The sequence below is a fragment of the Argiope bruennichi genome, chromosome 6 (assembly GCF_947563725.1).
Source record: "Argiope bruennichi chromosome 6, qqArgBrue1.1, whole genome shotgun sequence".
Lineage (NCBI taxonomy): Eukaryota > Metazoa > Arthropoda > Arachnida > Araneae > Araneidae > Argiope > Argiope bruennichi.
In genome coordinates this window covers 113,108,164-113,124,274 of record NC_079156.1, presented here as the reverse complement: position 1 = coordinate 113,124,274, position 16,111 = coordinate 113,108,164, and the positions used below count along the sequence as shown (strand labels likewise).

The 16,111-nt window shown below is 27.0% G+C and overlaps 1 protein-coding gene across 4 annotated transcripts; it reads left to right on the top strand.

The window, feature by feature from the left end:
* The first annotated feature begins 5,516 nt into the window (after nucleotides 1-5,516).
* On the top strand, nucleotides 5,517-15,227 carry LOC129972705 (AP-4 complex subunit beta-1-like). Of its 4 annotated transcripts, none has more exons than XM_056086935.1 (4): nucleotides 5,517-5,665; nucleotides 7,473-7,574; nucleotides 11,565-11,680; nucleotides 13,708-15,227. In XM_056086935.1, exons 2-4 carry the CDS (start codon nucleotides 7,485-7,487, stop codon nucleotides 15,122-15,124), a joined length of 1,623 nt encoding a protein of 540 aa, XP_055942910.1. In that variant the 5' UTR covers nucleotides 5,517-5,665; nucleotides 7,473-7,484; the 3' UTR covers nucleotides 15,125-15,227. The 4 variants fall into 4 exon arrangements, with proteins under 4 accessions (XP_055942910.1, XP_055942911.1, XP_055942909.1 ...); XM_056086936.1 differs by lacking the exon at nucleotides 5,517-5,665 and adding an exon at nucleotides 5,897-5,926; XM_056086934.1 differs by lacking the exon at nucleotides 5,517-5,665 and adding an exon at nucleotides 5,927-6,028.
* Nucleotides 15,228-16,111: the final 884 nt, after the last annotated feature.

Below are 16,111 nucleotides of genomic sequence, written 5' to 3'. Positions count from 1 at the left end.
TGGATTTTTGTAATCATCTGCCAGTTTTTTAAGTCCAAATTCATTCATGATTTTAATTCCAAATTCAAATATTTTATTAACAAATTTCACAATTTCTTAGTAATCAATCAAATTAGATGCCGATTTTTTGATTATCGTACTTCAGAAAATTATTAGAAATATAATTCGTTTTCTTAGATTCGTCCTTTCATGCAAAAACCTAAAATGTGTCACTGATTGGAAGTGTGATTCGTGTCTTGAGATTCGTTTTAGGATGAAAAAATAGAGAAGTAAACAAATTAGTTTGGCTTCCGGCCGTATTCACCAAACCGGTTGCTAAACATCGGATCGTTCAACCCATGATCAACGATTAATCATCAACCAATGATCATTGGTATTCACGAACGGTAATTTCACGACTAAGCATCAAGGTTACGACAATCAACTTTTTCTGCCTTTTTCAACCGGAAATGGATCTTCATTGGTCTATATATATCACATGATTATCAGCTGATGGGTGGCGCTGTTTCGTGTTTTTGTTGTTATTTTGTTTCTTTCCCAGATGTGTACAAGTATCAAACGAGAAAACGAAGGTGATATTGCCTAGTGATAATCTCACCGATTTGCTTACATGATATTATAGCTTTTCGTAGGATTGTTTCTCTGACTATACATTATTAACCAAGTATATTTTAAATTTCCACTCTATTATTATGTAATAAAACATTTGAGCATTTGCTCTCTTTTGAATTGAGAATATGCATATTAGCTGTGCTTTGAATAGTTTTCCAATGAATTAAACTTTTACAAAAGGTCTATCTGAATTAAATTTTTGAAAAAAATGCATATTAACCTTAAATTAGTTCATTTACTTATGGAAATATTTAAACATTTTTTTATATAATTATAGAGTATATACATAAACAATAGAAATAACAAACTGCTGCAAACTGATTTCGCAAGTGAGGAGTTCATTGAAGTTTCTTCTAAACAATGAATTTAACAAAAATTGTAGTATCCTGTATTTTTAATATAATAAAAGAGGAGAAAATGTAGTGTATAAAATCTTGCTTACAAGTATTATGACTTTCATATTAGTAAATAATTTTCATTTACACAAAATATTTCAATTTCCAAAGGTTATTTAAATTGCAATGATATCTCTGGAAATCCCATATAATTGTTTGCATGAAGTTTATAGCATATATTACAAACTTCTCTTTAAGATTGTTATTAGACTTTCAGCATTTATTTTTAAACAAATAGGTTTTAAACTTCCACAATATATTATATTTAAAAAAAAATACTAAGATTGTTTTTGGTGTCAATATTTAAATATGTATTAGCTGTCTACATATTCAGTAGTGTTTGAGATAATTTTTTTCCCTCAAAGCGGAATAAAAGTAAAAAATACTTATTCTGTGGTATGCTTTTATTTCCATCGAAAAGCAAATATGGAAAAATTTTCTTTTATTAACTATCAGAATATTAAATTTTTACATATATTTTGTTAAAAAAGATATAAATTTATTGTTATAAATGTCAGAATATATACATATAAGAAGAATATATACATTCAGAATATATGCTGCAAATCAGAAAATTCAAATTATAAACAAAAGTCAGTGAAAATTGTATATGAATATTGAAGAATTCTTATGAAAAACAAGAGCCTTTTTTGCCAAAATAAATATTCATGCAATAATTTTTTATAATATTTTATTATTGTGGAAGTGAATTAGCTCATTTGTATCTCATATCTAAAACTTTTTATAAACAATGAATTTAACAACTCTTTAAATTTGAATGAGTTAATTGTCAGTTTGACAACATGTACTTCACAATCTTGCCATTACAAATCTGCATAAAAATAATATAAATATTGATGACAACCATACTTATTTTAGAATTGCTATCCTTGAATAAAAGAAATGATTAATTTGCACATCATAAGCACTCACCACTCACTTTTGTACAAATAAATTGAGTGGAAAAACATCAACAACCAACAATAAATTTTTTAACACTTTCTGCTTGATGATTCAAACTTAATCAAAAAGCAACACAGTTTAACTTGATTAGCCTGTCAGAAACTAGTAATGATATTTTAATTCTTTCAAGTAAATGTGAAATTCCATTTGTTTCAACAAGCTTTTGCCTTTTTTTTTATTTATTTTTTTTATTCCCAGGATTTTGTACCAAAAAAGTTATTAATTTTTTGATATTTTAACATTTAGTTTCTACTCATACTTGAATAATATCTGTCACTTTATTATATTAATTTCCAACGATGTTTTTAATTATTCATATCTTCATGACAATCATTACTTCCTGAAATCATAAACCTATGAGCACAACATCTAACTAAATACTGTTAAGTCAGCATAATTTCATTTGTTTAACTGTCAAATTTTTCAACTCAGGATCTTGTGTATTTAAACAAGGAATCTCTTTCTATATTTAAATTTGATGAAAGATGGTCCGAATTAAAATGTTTCAAGAAAGTAAAAGAATTTTTCACAAAAAATATTCTTCTTGAAATCATCTTAAATATTATTCTAATAGGTTACATTAAACTGTCAGTTAAATTAAGTTGAATTTTTAAAATAAAAACCTCTTTTTTAAAATTTTATATTTGCATCATAATTTGTAGAAATTTGAATTAACTCGGATAAGTTATTATCTATACTTGTTTTTCAAATTCCAAAATTTTCAAATCACAATTAATCTATTTTCTTTGTTTTTCACACACTTCTCAGAATGTCTTAAAATATGCAAAATTAAAAAAGGACTTCTGTATACAAAAATCTATTTTATTCAAATTTGACTCGAAAAGTAACATATATGAATTACAAAAGAAAATTCTGACAGAGAAGTTACAGCTTCTACAAGCATTAAAACAAAGTTCCATTAAAGGTACTTTAAAATATAACATTCATGCTGATTATTAATTCAAAATTCTTCTACAAGAATTACAAGAAAGTGTCAATAGAGGTGCAACATTAATGCTGATTCTTAATACAAAATTCTTCTATATGTGTCTTTTTATTTCTCTAATACATATACATATTGTAATAAGATAATGAGCACATAAAACCACTAAAAAATAACTACACTGATACGAGTCATACATGTCTGTCATTTTCTATAAATCATAAAAAGAACAACATCAAATTAAAAATATATTTGATTTTCAAAGATGGGAATAAGGAATTATTTAGTCATTTCTATACAGATAAATTCAAAAAATAATCAGGTAGAGAATACATTAGAAATAATGTTAAAATTTGTTATGTAATGAGAAGGAAAACATTAATAAAAATTGGTAATCATTTTCAGCAGATAACAAAGGTCAAAATTTGATTTCTTTAAAAAATGTTAATTTTATACACATTGTTAAAGATTAAAGCTGAAGTAAACTGATATTGTAAAAGAAATTAGCTATATTGAGTAACTAAGCACATTATTATATCACACAATTTATAAGTAACAAAAATAATTTCTTTAAATTTCTAATTATTAATCATAATAAAAACTGCAATAATTCTTTTTCTATAAAATAAATAATAACATAAAAAATCAATTTACTAAAAAAAAAAAAAAAAAACTTATATACCCATGTGAAAACAGTGTACAATCATGGAAATGAGTCATACAGGAAAGTTTCAAAAATACAAAAAGCAATCCTGTATAATCATCACCAGACAGATGAAAAAGATTTTTTTGTTTGTTGCTTTTCTTTCTTTCTTTTCTTTTTTTTTTTTTTTTTTTCAGGAGGAAAAGGCTGTTCCTTATTTCTTCCATATCTTTGCAAGTCTTTAATCTGAGAAATGTGAAATAAGAATTAATTATATTATAAATAACTAATGAAAAAAATTGCTAATTTAACAATAATACTTACATGACATACTTAAAAATTGATAGTATAAACACAAATATTATAATTTATTTGATTATAATATTAAATTTTTTAAATATTATAATATTTGATATAAGACAAAAATTCCATTTTTTGTAACTAAATTTAGAATTCATTTATACAGTACTTTTTAAAACTTTTTTATATATATAAAAAAAAGACATAAGATATTCTATTCTCAATCACTAGAAATGTGCATTCTAAAATATTTGTAAGTGATTGCAGATAACTTTGGAAAATATTCTACAGAAAGAATATTTTTTTTTCCTAATCTTAAAATATTATTTGTTCAACGAAAACATATTTATTATTTAGGTGGTTGTTTCTCAAAAACCCTTCTTGCTTTATTCATACAAAAATCTGCCATAATCTTTGATATACAGTGGTATAATGGTAGGGGTAGAAGAATAAGATTTTTCAATATGGAATAAAGCATAATTAAAATGTTAAGTTTATATTGCAAATAATCTTTAATACTTGAATTCTTTATTATATTTTTACAGATTTACAAAATTGAAAAATAAAAGGAGCAAGGTTAAAATTGATTAACATGTACACTGTCTATGTAAAGAATGGGAAAATTTTCTTATAGCATAACAAATGCAAAAACTGTTACAGATGAATTCTAGTTATAAAAGTAATATTAAAAGTTAATTAAAAATGATTTGAAAAAATATTACATACATACATTATCAATTTTTAATAACTTATATCGCCATAATAACATAATTAAAAAAACTATAAGACTACACAAATGATATGAATATGTATAGATATGAAATAACTTATTTTATTAGCAAGTCATTAGATTAACCAGATAGAAAATATGCAATAAAATGTTTTTAATGGAAGTATTTTAAGGAACAAAAAACTGTAAAACAGTATTGACAAAAAACAGTATAATCGTACTAAACTTGATGAGTTTTCTAAAAGGTATTAATAAGTTTAGAAAATTCTTTTAATTATAATTCCTTTGCTTCAAAAATTTGAATGTTCACGGAATTATACAAATGACAGATTCTAATTTTAATTCCAGAAAATAATAATCAAAAATCAACTCGGATATAATAACAATAAAAAGGGATTCCCATATGAACGATGTAAAAGGGATAAATGTAAACATACCTCAAGTCGCTCAGATTCATTATTTGGTAGGTAAATGAATCTTGGCCTCATTTCAGCTATACATCTAGATACTTCATTTATAGCCCGGCAACATGATGACTGGATAGTTTGATTGAAATCACCAATTATTTGTTGATGACTTCCTGAAGCAAAAAAAACGTAAGGCAATACACAATTTCTCTTCAGTAGTTACAGCACTGTTTCGTAAAATATTGATGCTTAATTTCTCCTTCTCAAAGATAAAATGCATTGGAAACAAAATCACATTCATCTAACAAATCCAAATCAGAAACTCTGTCAGTGTAAATTATTCACCTCCTATCTGATATCAACTGCAATAGTTCCAATGTATCTAAATCCTCCATGTTTGTTTGAAAACTAATGTAACAGTTGTCCTTCTTGAGAACTGCGCATGCGGAAAACCGTTGATCAAATGTGATCATCGGAAGTCCATGAATCAAAAAATGGGGGAAAACAGGGGGAAATTGACAACGGGTTTGGTGTGGTGAATACCGATTTGACTGCTGAACAGCGTTTAATCATCAGCCGATGTTTAACAACGGTTGGTGAATACGGCCGTTCATGTAGTAAACCTTTATTCAAATAACCTGAAAAATTTCAGGGTCATTATTTTTTTTCTACGTAAGTACACAGATTGTTTTTTATAGAACAAGAACAAAAAGAAACCATTTTGAAAATTATCTTCACACTGTCATACACACATATATATATAAAAGAAAACAATACTTCTTGACTTTTGATAGTAACAATAATATATGAAAATCTGTCCATACTCATATTTATTTATTTACTTACTTAAGATCCTTATATTTTGAATTGTCTGTAAAAATGTTTTTAAATGTAAAAGTATCCAAGGCTATGAAGTGACTGGAGTATGCTTATGTAAATACTAAATATCATTTAACTTGTTTTCTTTTTTTAATGTTTATTTTATTAAACTGAATATAAAGATAGGTCATTTTTATGATGCAAAATCTGTTTTCAGTAATAATAATCTTTGATATCTTCTTAAATATTTTTATCTTCTTTCCCTTCCTTTTTTAATTTCATGCATCATATTTCATATATTTCCATTTTAATCATGTGATTCATTTTTTTTTTATCATTAAATGTGTCTATTATATCTTGTTTCATTTCATGTACCATTGGTACAATCCTAAACTTGTGTATAAAAATCTTGCTGCCAGTCTTCTACCAGAAAGTACCAATGTTATCAAGTTCTTTTTTCTAGTGAAGTTATGTTTTTTTATGCTAAAAAGTTTTGCCTAGTGCCCAATTGAGATACTACAGGCATTTCATGAACATTTTGTTCTGCTTCAATTTTTCTCTTTAATAACAAGCAAAATAAGATTAGTTGTCTCTGTTCAACACAAGTTTAGTTGCCCACTTTTTTAACTTTTGTGTAGGTCCCACAGGGAACACCTCGTAATTGAGAATGAGAAGCGTCCGGCATTTTGGTTGGTTCTTGCCACCTAGTGGGTACATGAAAAGTTAGGGTTCTGGCTCCTTCCATCAATGATAGGACATAATTCATTAGGGAAGGGTTGTACTGTGGTGTGTAATAGCCCTTCGGACTCAACCACAGTTCCTGCTAGTGTTACTGTTGAAAGGGTCCGATCAAACAAATTTTTCCTTCTGCCTTTGGGCTAGTTGGAGTAGTCAGTTTATGATTAACCTTTGTATAGTCCCTGTTTCCTTGGAATATATGAAGCAAGTATTAACTAAAATTTTCAGCTTAGTTTCATGTGTCCATTGAAGTCATCCTGTATGTATATCCATTTCAAGCAGGAGTAAGACCTTAGTAGCATTGAGATAAGGATTTTGTATGCAATTTAAGTATTGCAAAAAGGCAGGAGAATGAGCCAAAGTGCAAGAAATCAGAGTAAAAGTCACATTGCATAATTCGTACTTAAAAATACTTTGTCTTTCAATATACTGCTCAGTGGATACTTTTGTATTAATACATACCATTGTCAGATACTAGTTGCAATCAACTATAATATATAAATATAATTAATCACTGGCATGAGATTAATAAATAAATACGGTGGAGCATCAAATCTTGAATTTTCTGGTTTTATTAGAAAAATATCTGTTGATTGTTCCATTAAAAGTGTAAATATATTAAAAGATATCAAATTAGATATTTTATTGTTGATAGGCATTTTGTTCATTAATATTGTATATTCAAAGGAAATTGAATACTATGCAAAAAGGTCTGCATTTCCTATTTAGCATTTTTATAACTAATATTTATACTAAACTTTTTTTGTAATTTTCTTTTTTAAGTATTATAAAGAACATTTCTAGTTAAAATGCTTTAAAATTGATACTAATTAAGTAAATTAAATATTTGCTTTTAAATTGATTTAAAGATTATTTAGACAAATAACTGTTTTTCTTTAATTATCATTTCTTTAAATTATAGCCATTATTCAAAATGAATAAAGAAACAAATTTTCTGGCATGTTTTTCACATCAGCTTGATTTACTTGAATCTGAGGGTAGATACATTGAAATGTCAAATAATGTAAGTATGCACACTTGGCTTATTTTTCCCCATTTTCTTTACCAAAATAACATTCCAAGAAAAAACTGGATTATATTTAATAATCTAGTATTATAATATATTTAACATTTCCATCATTAATACAATACTATCTGCAACTTTCATAAATATGTTATCATTCTCAAATTTTTAAAATAACAAAGCTTTCATTTCAATCCAACCTTATAGTACTCAGTTTCATTTGTAGAAAAATCTTGTAGATCAAACAACAATAACTCATGCTATGGATATTAAACACAATTGTGAAAATTGATTTGCATGGATATTGCTGTATAAATAGAAATAAGACTTTTTTAAAGCAATATATAAATGCTGATTATAATTGTCTAATATAAAAATTATATAATAGTTATGAGCATATTTTATAATGCAAATAAAACCTGATTGTGACAGTATAAAGTTGTTTATAAAATTTGATCTGTATGAGCTAAAAAAAAAAAGTTTGTAAGCTTTCTATCTACATTTATAAAAAGATTTGTATCCGTTTATGTAGTATCCAAGTAATTATATTGCATATGCAGGCATGACATTTGACACTCAATGTGTATCAAAATCAGAATTTTAAAATCAATGTAGAATTTTTTAAATTTAATATTCTGTATGTGTTTTGGATAATTTTATCATAAATTTGCACATAGCATCATTTTTGAAGATCATAGAAAATAAAGTATGCAGTATCAGATAGATTAATCAACTGTTACTGTAATTAAGTTTCTTTTAGATAACTTGCATAATTTGTTGTAACTTGCAAAATTTTTTATGTATAATCAATTTCTCCAAATGATTAAAAATGAAAGCTCAGATGTTATTTTATTGATTCATTTCAATATGTATTTCTATTTGCTGTAAAGACTTAAAATGTAAAAAGAAAAAGAAAGAAGAAGAAAAAAAGAAAAAACTTGGCCAAATACCGAAGTTTAAATGTGTCAAACTATATTAAATATTCTAATTATTCTCTCAAAATTTTGATGATACATTTATACATACTTTTTATCAAGGTAATTGATAAAAAGTGGTAAAAGTGCTGTATAGTATTACAGTGTTAATAAAATTTTTAGAAAAAATTGTTAAGCATAATATCCACAGAGTTTTTTTTTTTAATCAATTATCTCTGTAATACTGTACAGCAAAAAAAAAAAAAAAAAAAGATTATAACGGTTAGAAAATTTAAGTTGTAAGAGAAAAAGTTTTGAAATTTGACAGAAACTGAATTGTCTATCACTTGTAATTGCTTGTAAAGTTTCCTGTAAACTTTTGACTGCATTAGGAAATTTAAAAATTATTCCCGTACGATAATTGAAGTTTCAATGTATAGATCCTATGATTTATCATGCACTAGCAGTACCCTCACAGTGTTGCCCGCGGCATAACATCGAAGAGGAAAAATTAGCTTTAGACTTAAGTCTTGCCTCCACTCGATATGACATAGGAATGTCATGCAGGATCAAAAAGATATTTAGAAATCATCCAAAATAACTACAAAATAATTTTTTATAGCACATATCCAGAAATATTTAGGTCTAAGCTTTGATATACAGTCATTTGGCGCCTTTCGAGGTTGGCAATTTTTCGATGGCACTTTGTTTGGGGTTACATGGCAGCTATTTTTTTTATGTTACTGTATGCTACTGTATTTCGATCTTTCCTGTTCATTTTCCTTGATTTTTTTTGCTGCTGCACATACTTCTTCTGCTTATTTTCATTATTTTCAATTAAATTTTTTTGCATGCATTTCATTTTACTGCATTTATTGACTTTTTTTTCTGCATTTCCGTTAATTTTTTAATTTTCGGAACCTTTAAATTGGAAACGCTATTGCTGCCGTTCGTGCCACATTCAACCATTTCGCTAAAATTTGGCGATAAAATATTTTTTGGGTGAAAATGACTGTACATGAATGCTGTTCCATATTTAGACTTATAAAATGATTTCAATTTTCCCTTGTAAACAACACATGCCTTTTGATTCATCTTTCCATTTAAAGGTTGGGCTAAGCTTTAATATACAGTCATTTTGCACCTTGCTAGGTTGTCAATTTTTTGGTAGCGCTTTTGTTACTGTTACTCCATTGCTGGTGTTCTCCCCACATTCGGCCATTTCACTAAAATTTGGCAATAAATTATTTTTTGGTGAAAATGACTGTATATCAAAGCTGTTCCTAAAGCTGAACAGTATGGGCAGACTATAGACATTGTTCCTATTGCAACAGAGGCATCATTTCTGTAATCCACACATGGATCGAAAATCAAAGCAGAGTACTCCGTTTCGGACCAAATTTCAGGAATGTTTGTTCTTTCACTTCTCCTGTGTCTCAAATTTAAATGTCTTTCTCTGTCAGCAGACAGGCGAAATTCATTCTGTCTTTGTAATTTAATTGCAGTGTGATTTAAGGAGATACGGTTACTTCGCTCAGCAGAAGACTGTGCTTTGAAGAAAGTGTGGACATTCTTTCTCTGATATTTGCTAACCTAATATTTCTCTCCTCTACATTTTCATTATCGCGCAACAAGCGAAGCATTTTGACATTTAATGTACCCCAGCCAAGGTTGAATTTCTTTCTTTTGGGGATAATGAAATTTGAATCGCTATCTAAAATCAGATATAAACAAAGAAATATATTGCATATGAATACCACAGCTCTTGCTATTTGGACATGCAAAGTTTGAGATTTCCGTTCACACACGGATAAGTGCAAAGCACAGATACTACTGCTTTACGCATGCACGAATCGTAGTAGGAAAATAATTAAAATCGCAATTATAAAACTCCTTATTTCATTTTGATAGGACTTCGATATACTAAAACCTTCCCCAGTAAATGCTCTACTAAATGGTACAAATATTTCCAAAATTAGTTCAGTATTTCTCGAGTTTTTAGGGTTTCAACATACAGTCGCTTTCTAGAGACCCTCATTTTATACTATGTATAGATGAGTCACCTCAGAGCAGTAACACTATATTAAGCTTTGATTAATAAAAGTTAGTAAATAATTGATTTGCACACCATGAAAGTAATATAAATAGTAGTTTGCAATGTCATATGATTTCAGATGCTTGAATTTAAATTTTTTCTGGTACAATTCAAGTTTAACAACAACTAAAAAGTGACAAAAAAAATCTTGCCAAATTGTAAAAATTTACTCAAGTGCATTATTATTTATTGTGAAAATTTTTGAATGTGTGGATCACATGCTATATTGTTTGATGATTGACCGAATTGCTAAAAAATTTTCTTGGCACTTTTTGGTTGCCGTTACAACTAACAAATACCCTTTTTCTTATAGGAGAGTTTTATCCCCTTAAGAAAATCTTCTGCCTAATAAGTAACTTATATGTTGGCTAATTAGGATTTAAAGTCTCTTGCTTTCTGGAAAATATAGCAACCTAATTACGAATTAAAGTAATGAGGTCAATGAAAAAATTTATTTGTATTAAGTTACATTGTATATAATGTTAATATCCTACTTAATAACATAAATATTTACTGAATTCTCTTACTGCAAATTATTTTAATTTTAATATAGATAAATGTTTAAATGGTTGCAACAGATATAAATAGATTTGTATGTTGTAAAAAAATATACAATATTAATCATGTGGGACAACCTTAAGTAGCCCTATGTTTTTTTAAAACAAATGAACAACTTTTAATTCCAATTTTCAGGTGTGGCATAGTTGCTTTTAGAAATGTTAAATAAATATATAACATTTTTTTCTGAGTGATAATTTTTGCCATTCGATAGAAATGCACCAAAACTTTTTTATAGCATTTTCTTCATTTTTAAAAAATTTTCTTTGAAATAAATGCTTGTGAATAGAACCATTCTTCTTTTTGTAATAAAATTTGTTGATTCTTTCTATCATTTTAATTTATTAAACCATTTTTTTTTATTTAGCATTAAAATTCACTAAATCCTTTTCTTTGTTTCTTCCTTTCTTCTTTTTTTTTCAGATTTTACATATGATGGTTAAGAATGTTGATTTAAGTCCATTAGCTGGTAAAATCATTAAATTTTTAGCAATTCCATATCCTCCTTGTAAGAAGGTTTTATATGCATTTTTGACCAGGTAAGTTATTATTTATAAATTTTGAATAAATTTTTCATAATGTCTTTCATACATATTCATTTTTTTAATTTTATATACTTTAATTAGAAATGCATTATAATGTAATTTGATTGGTAATGTCTGAATTTATTCGTATGATTTTTAATGTCCTTAGACATCTTAAGAAAAAATTATATTTATTTAGTCTTTAAACCTTTGTTATTTCTATTGCAAATAAATAAAATCTTTCATGACAAATTATCTTTTTAATTATAAAGATATTATTGATTTCTTTCCCATATATATTTTTATTTTTTTATAAAACACTGTTAGTGTTTAACCATTTATAAATGATAAAAGATTCATCTTTACTTTTTATTTATACCTAAAGCCTTTTGAAACAAAAGACATAAATTAGACTTCCTAAGCAATAAATCTTTCTCTGACATGTTTGGATTATTTATTTTGAAGTTTTCCTATGTGTCTGAATTTTCTGTTTTTAAAAGTTTTATGTGAATAGATCTAACTCTAATGAACAGAGGAATTAGGAGCAACTTATGAGTCTGATCGTCCCCTTGACAAAATTTATTACTGTTATCTTTTAATTATTAACTCCTTTAAAAAAAACTATTAAATGACTTAAAATTTCCTACCCTTGTCTATTAGTGAGAGCAATTAAATACAACAGACTGCATAAGCGTTTATCGTTAAATTAAAGCTCACTTTTGTAATCATTCAAATTATTATGTTCTTATACTCATAAATGATAATTTTGGCTATTTGTTCTTTTTGAGAGTACCATCTTTTATTTCAGAAGGAAGGAAAAAATGCTTACTTTTCTTGATAAAAATGAAATAATTCTTTTAAAATCTCGAAAATCACTTTTGAAATGTAAAGTTTTCATAATTTCATGTTTCGATTTAAAACTATTCCAAATTAACATGCCTGCTTTATGTACTTGTCTGACTCTTGTTTTGCCATCTGATTCTAATTCAAAATTATCAAGATCTGGTATAGAATGTTTTCAAAACAGACTATGGGTATTATTAAATTTAACATAATTTTTGTGTAAGCTTTAACTATTAGAGTGTTAATATCAAAATATTCAGAAAATTTTTGGTAATATTAAAAATTATGTTGTTTCATGTAATCAGAAGCAGATTATTGTCTAGACAGCTGCCTAAAACCACTAAGTTATGGAAAAATCAATAAACAGAATTTGACTGACCTGCTGCTAAATTATTCAATTAGTGAAGAATACAAATTCTATGAATTATGAAATATGAGGATAATATAAAAATTTGGTCAGGTATAATTGGTTATGTTCTCATCTCATTCATTTTATTCAGTTTGTTATTATGATATTTATAAATACAAAGTGTCTGCTTAAATAGCATTGTATACAAATGTGGATGCTGTGCAATCTTAAATCATGAAAAATAATTGTAACATATTCATTTTCATTAAGTCACAAATAAAAGATATCAGTATAAATATAGAGAAAATAAATCATTAATGTAATGATAAAGTTAAAATGTGAAATTAAATGCATCAGTTTATTTATTTATTTATTTATTTTAATTCATGATGAACACTGCTTAAGCCCATTAATGGCTATATCAGTCATCTTTTAAGAATATCATGTAAATATTTCAAGTAAACTTCTTTGCTTTGCCTATAATTTTTTAAGCATGTTTTGAAACTTTTCTTTAAGTTCAATAGTTGGTCTCTCTTTCTCTTTCTCTCTGTCTTTTATTTATTTATTTTAGTTCATAGTTATCAAATTGTGCACAAAAACACCAAATATGGCACTCATATTGCAAAATAGACTTTTTAAGATTGCTCAATATCTTGGCTTCTGTTATAGTAACAAAGAATTTTATTACCTTTTTTATGGCATTTCAATTAGATGATTACATACATTGGCTATTTTTGAATACAAAACAACTTTGAAGCTTGGAAACAAATTTGCTTTTTGTATACTTTTTCATTTATGATATATATTCAAATCAATATATAGTAAATGTGTATGTTTAATTTTATTTCAGATACTCTACAAATATCGCTGACTTAAATATCCTTGCAACCAACAGTTTGCTGAAGGATTTTCAGGATCCAAATCCATTCATTAGAAGACTGGTGATTAAAACTATCTGTTCCATACCTTGTCTGTTTGAACTTGCATTTCAATTACTACCCCAAGCTTTATGTGACAGCAGTTCATATGTGCGTTGTACTGCTGCAGCTGCATGCTCTTTGGTTATAACAGACAGCAATGTTAAAGACAACCAAGAAGTTATCGACAAGTTATATGAGATGATTAGAGATCCTGATCCTACAGTTGTATGCAGCAGTTTGTCTGCTTTGAATGAGATTTTATATTCAGATGGTGGCGTTGTAATAAATTCTAAAATTATATTTTACCTTCTGAGCAGGATTTCAGAATTTCAAGAATGGAATGTAACTGTTATTTATTTGGTTATGAAGAAATATGTTCCCAAAAATACAGACGAACTGTTACGCTTTTTAAATGCCCTTGATGATAAATTGCTTGATAGAAATCCAGCAATATTCACAAATGCAGCTGATCTTGCTTTGCATTATATTCAACAGTTAAATAAAGACTTTTCTGAGGATATCATTCAGCAAATTTCTCCACAATTAAAATTATTACTTAGTCATTCCAGTACGGAAACTCTTGCTTCTGTGTTGGACGTAATTGAAGTCTTTGTGCCTAAACATAAGGCAGTATTTGTATCCTTTTATAAATTATTTTTCTGTCGTTTCTCAGACACCTGCATAATTAAAGTAAAGAAGCTGAAGATTCTCACAGAATTAATCAACTCTAATAATGTTTTAGACATAGCTGATGAGTTGTTGTTACATTGCTGTGATATTACAAGAGAAGTATCCCATCAAGCTGTGCACAGTTTCAGTACAGTAATACGAAGATATCCTGAATTGAAGACTCATTTAAATACCTTTATCAGCTTGATGGACATACAGTATAATGGTTTGAGTGAAGACATTTTAAGTGCTCTAAGCATAATAGACTTGAATGGAGACTCTCATATCAAAGATGTTGTTCTTGCAGCTGTATCAAAACATGCTGATAAAGTAAACAATGTAGAATCAAAACTTTGTCTGCTGAAATTCATAGGGCGATATGGCAGAGAAATCGAGGATTCACCATACATGATTGAAAGGATTCTAAATGATGAACTAAGTTTTCAAAATGAAAAATTGATGAGTTTTCTGTTAATGATCACTGTTAAGCTGTTTCTTATTCGACCTGAAGAAATGCAATTAATATTGGGTCAGGTTCTTCAAAATTTTCAGAAATCTTCTTGTCTTCTCTTAAAGAAACAAGCATCCTTGTATTACAGTCTGTTGAAAGATATTCCCATTTCCAAGAAAGTGTTCCAAATTGATGATACATGTTTGTCTACCAGTGAGACTAACTGAAAACCAAAGAATTGTATAGGTGTTTTATTATCAAATTTTGCATATACAGCTATTATTTTAATAATTTATAAAAATTATATAAATAAAAAGATGTTTCAATATTTTTGAAGCTTTGGTGTATGAATTATTGTTGGATCTTTTTATTATCTGTAAAATGGGCCGTTATAAATAAGAACTCACTTTTATTGATATGCTGTTTTGTTAAATCTGTAGATCTTCAAGCATTCTTTATGATATTTAAAAAACATATCTATTGAAATTATTTATTTAATAGTAATGAAACTTCATTAAAAATGTTTTCTTTATGAGAATAATAAGTTTAGAAAGAAGCCATATGATTATTTTAAAGCAGTTAAATATCTAAAAAGGTGGGAGGATTGATAAAATGCCGTTGAAATTCAATAACTAATTCCGTTGAAAATAATTCATAATTAATTATTTTGTTATCTAAGTTTGCAATAATATTATCTATTAACTATTTTTATATGTATAACCAATTCAAATAAAAATAATAACATAGTGCAATAATATTATGTAATAATGTAATGCAATATTATTATTAATATTATTGTAATGTAATATTTTGTTACTACAAGATGTAGGGACGTTATAAATAAAATTCGATACATTGGTTTAGAATCTGAAATGTAGAATCCTATCAAATTTCGAACCAAATCTTTCAGAGGATTGAGTGTCTATTAGTTTGTACTTCCACATATATGTAAATGCAATAATTCATAAACACAATGACTTTAAATCAATGAAATTCAGTATGGCTCCAACTCTAGTTTTGTGTCAAATTTTAATTTCAATCGGGGGGAAAAAGGCATTAAAATACATAATCTTATGATAAATTCTTCTAAAGATTATTTTTCATAATTATTGTTCGCCATTGTCATACAAGATATCCTTGGTGTCACCCAAGTTCCTCAATTTTTATGGAAGGCTGATAAGACATTTACCGGAGAGTATGCCAGAAAGTTTCGT

Excerpts from the sequence above, each read along its gene's own strand:
- LOC129972705 (XM_056086934.1), top strand. The coding sequence starts at position 6,008 with ATGATGCAAAATCTGTTTTCA. Across the intron at positions 7,575-11,564 it reads ACATTGAAATGTCAAATAAT|ATTTTACATATGATGGTTAA; the intron begins GTAAGTATGCAC and ends TTTTTTTTTCAG. Across the intron at positions 11,681-13,707 it reads TTATATGCATTTTTGACCAG|ATACTCTACAAATATCGCTG; the intron begins GTAAGTTATTAT and ends ATTTTATTTCAG.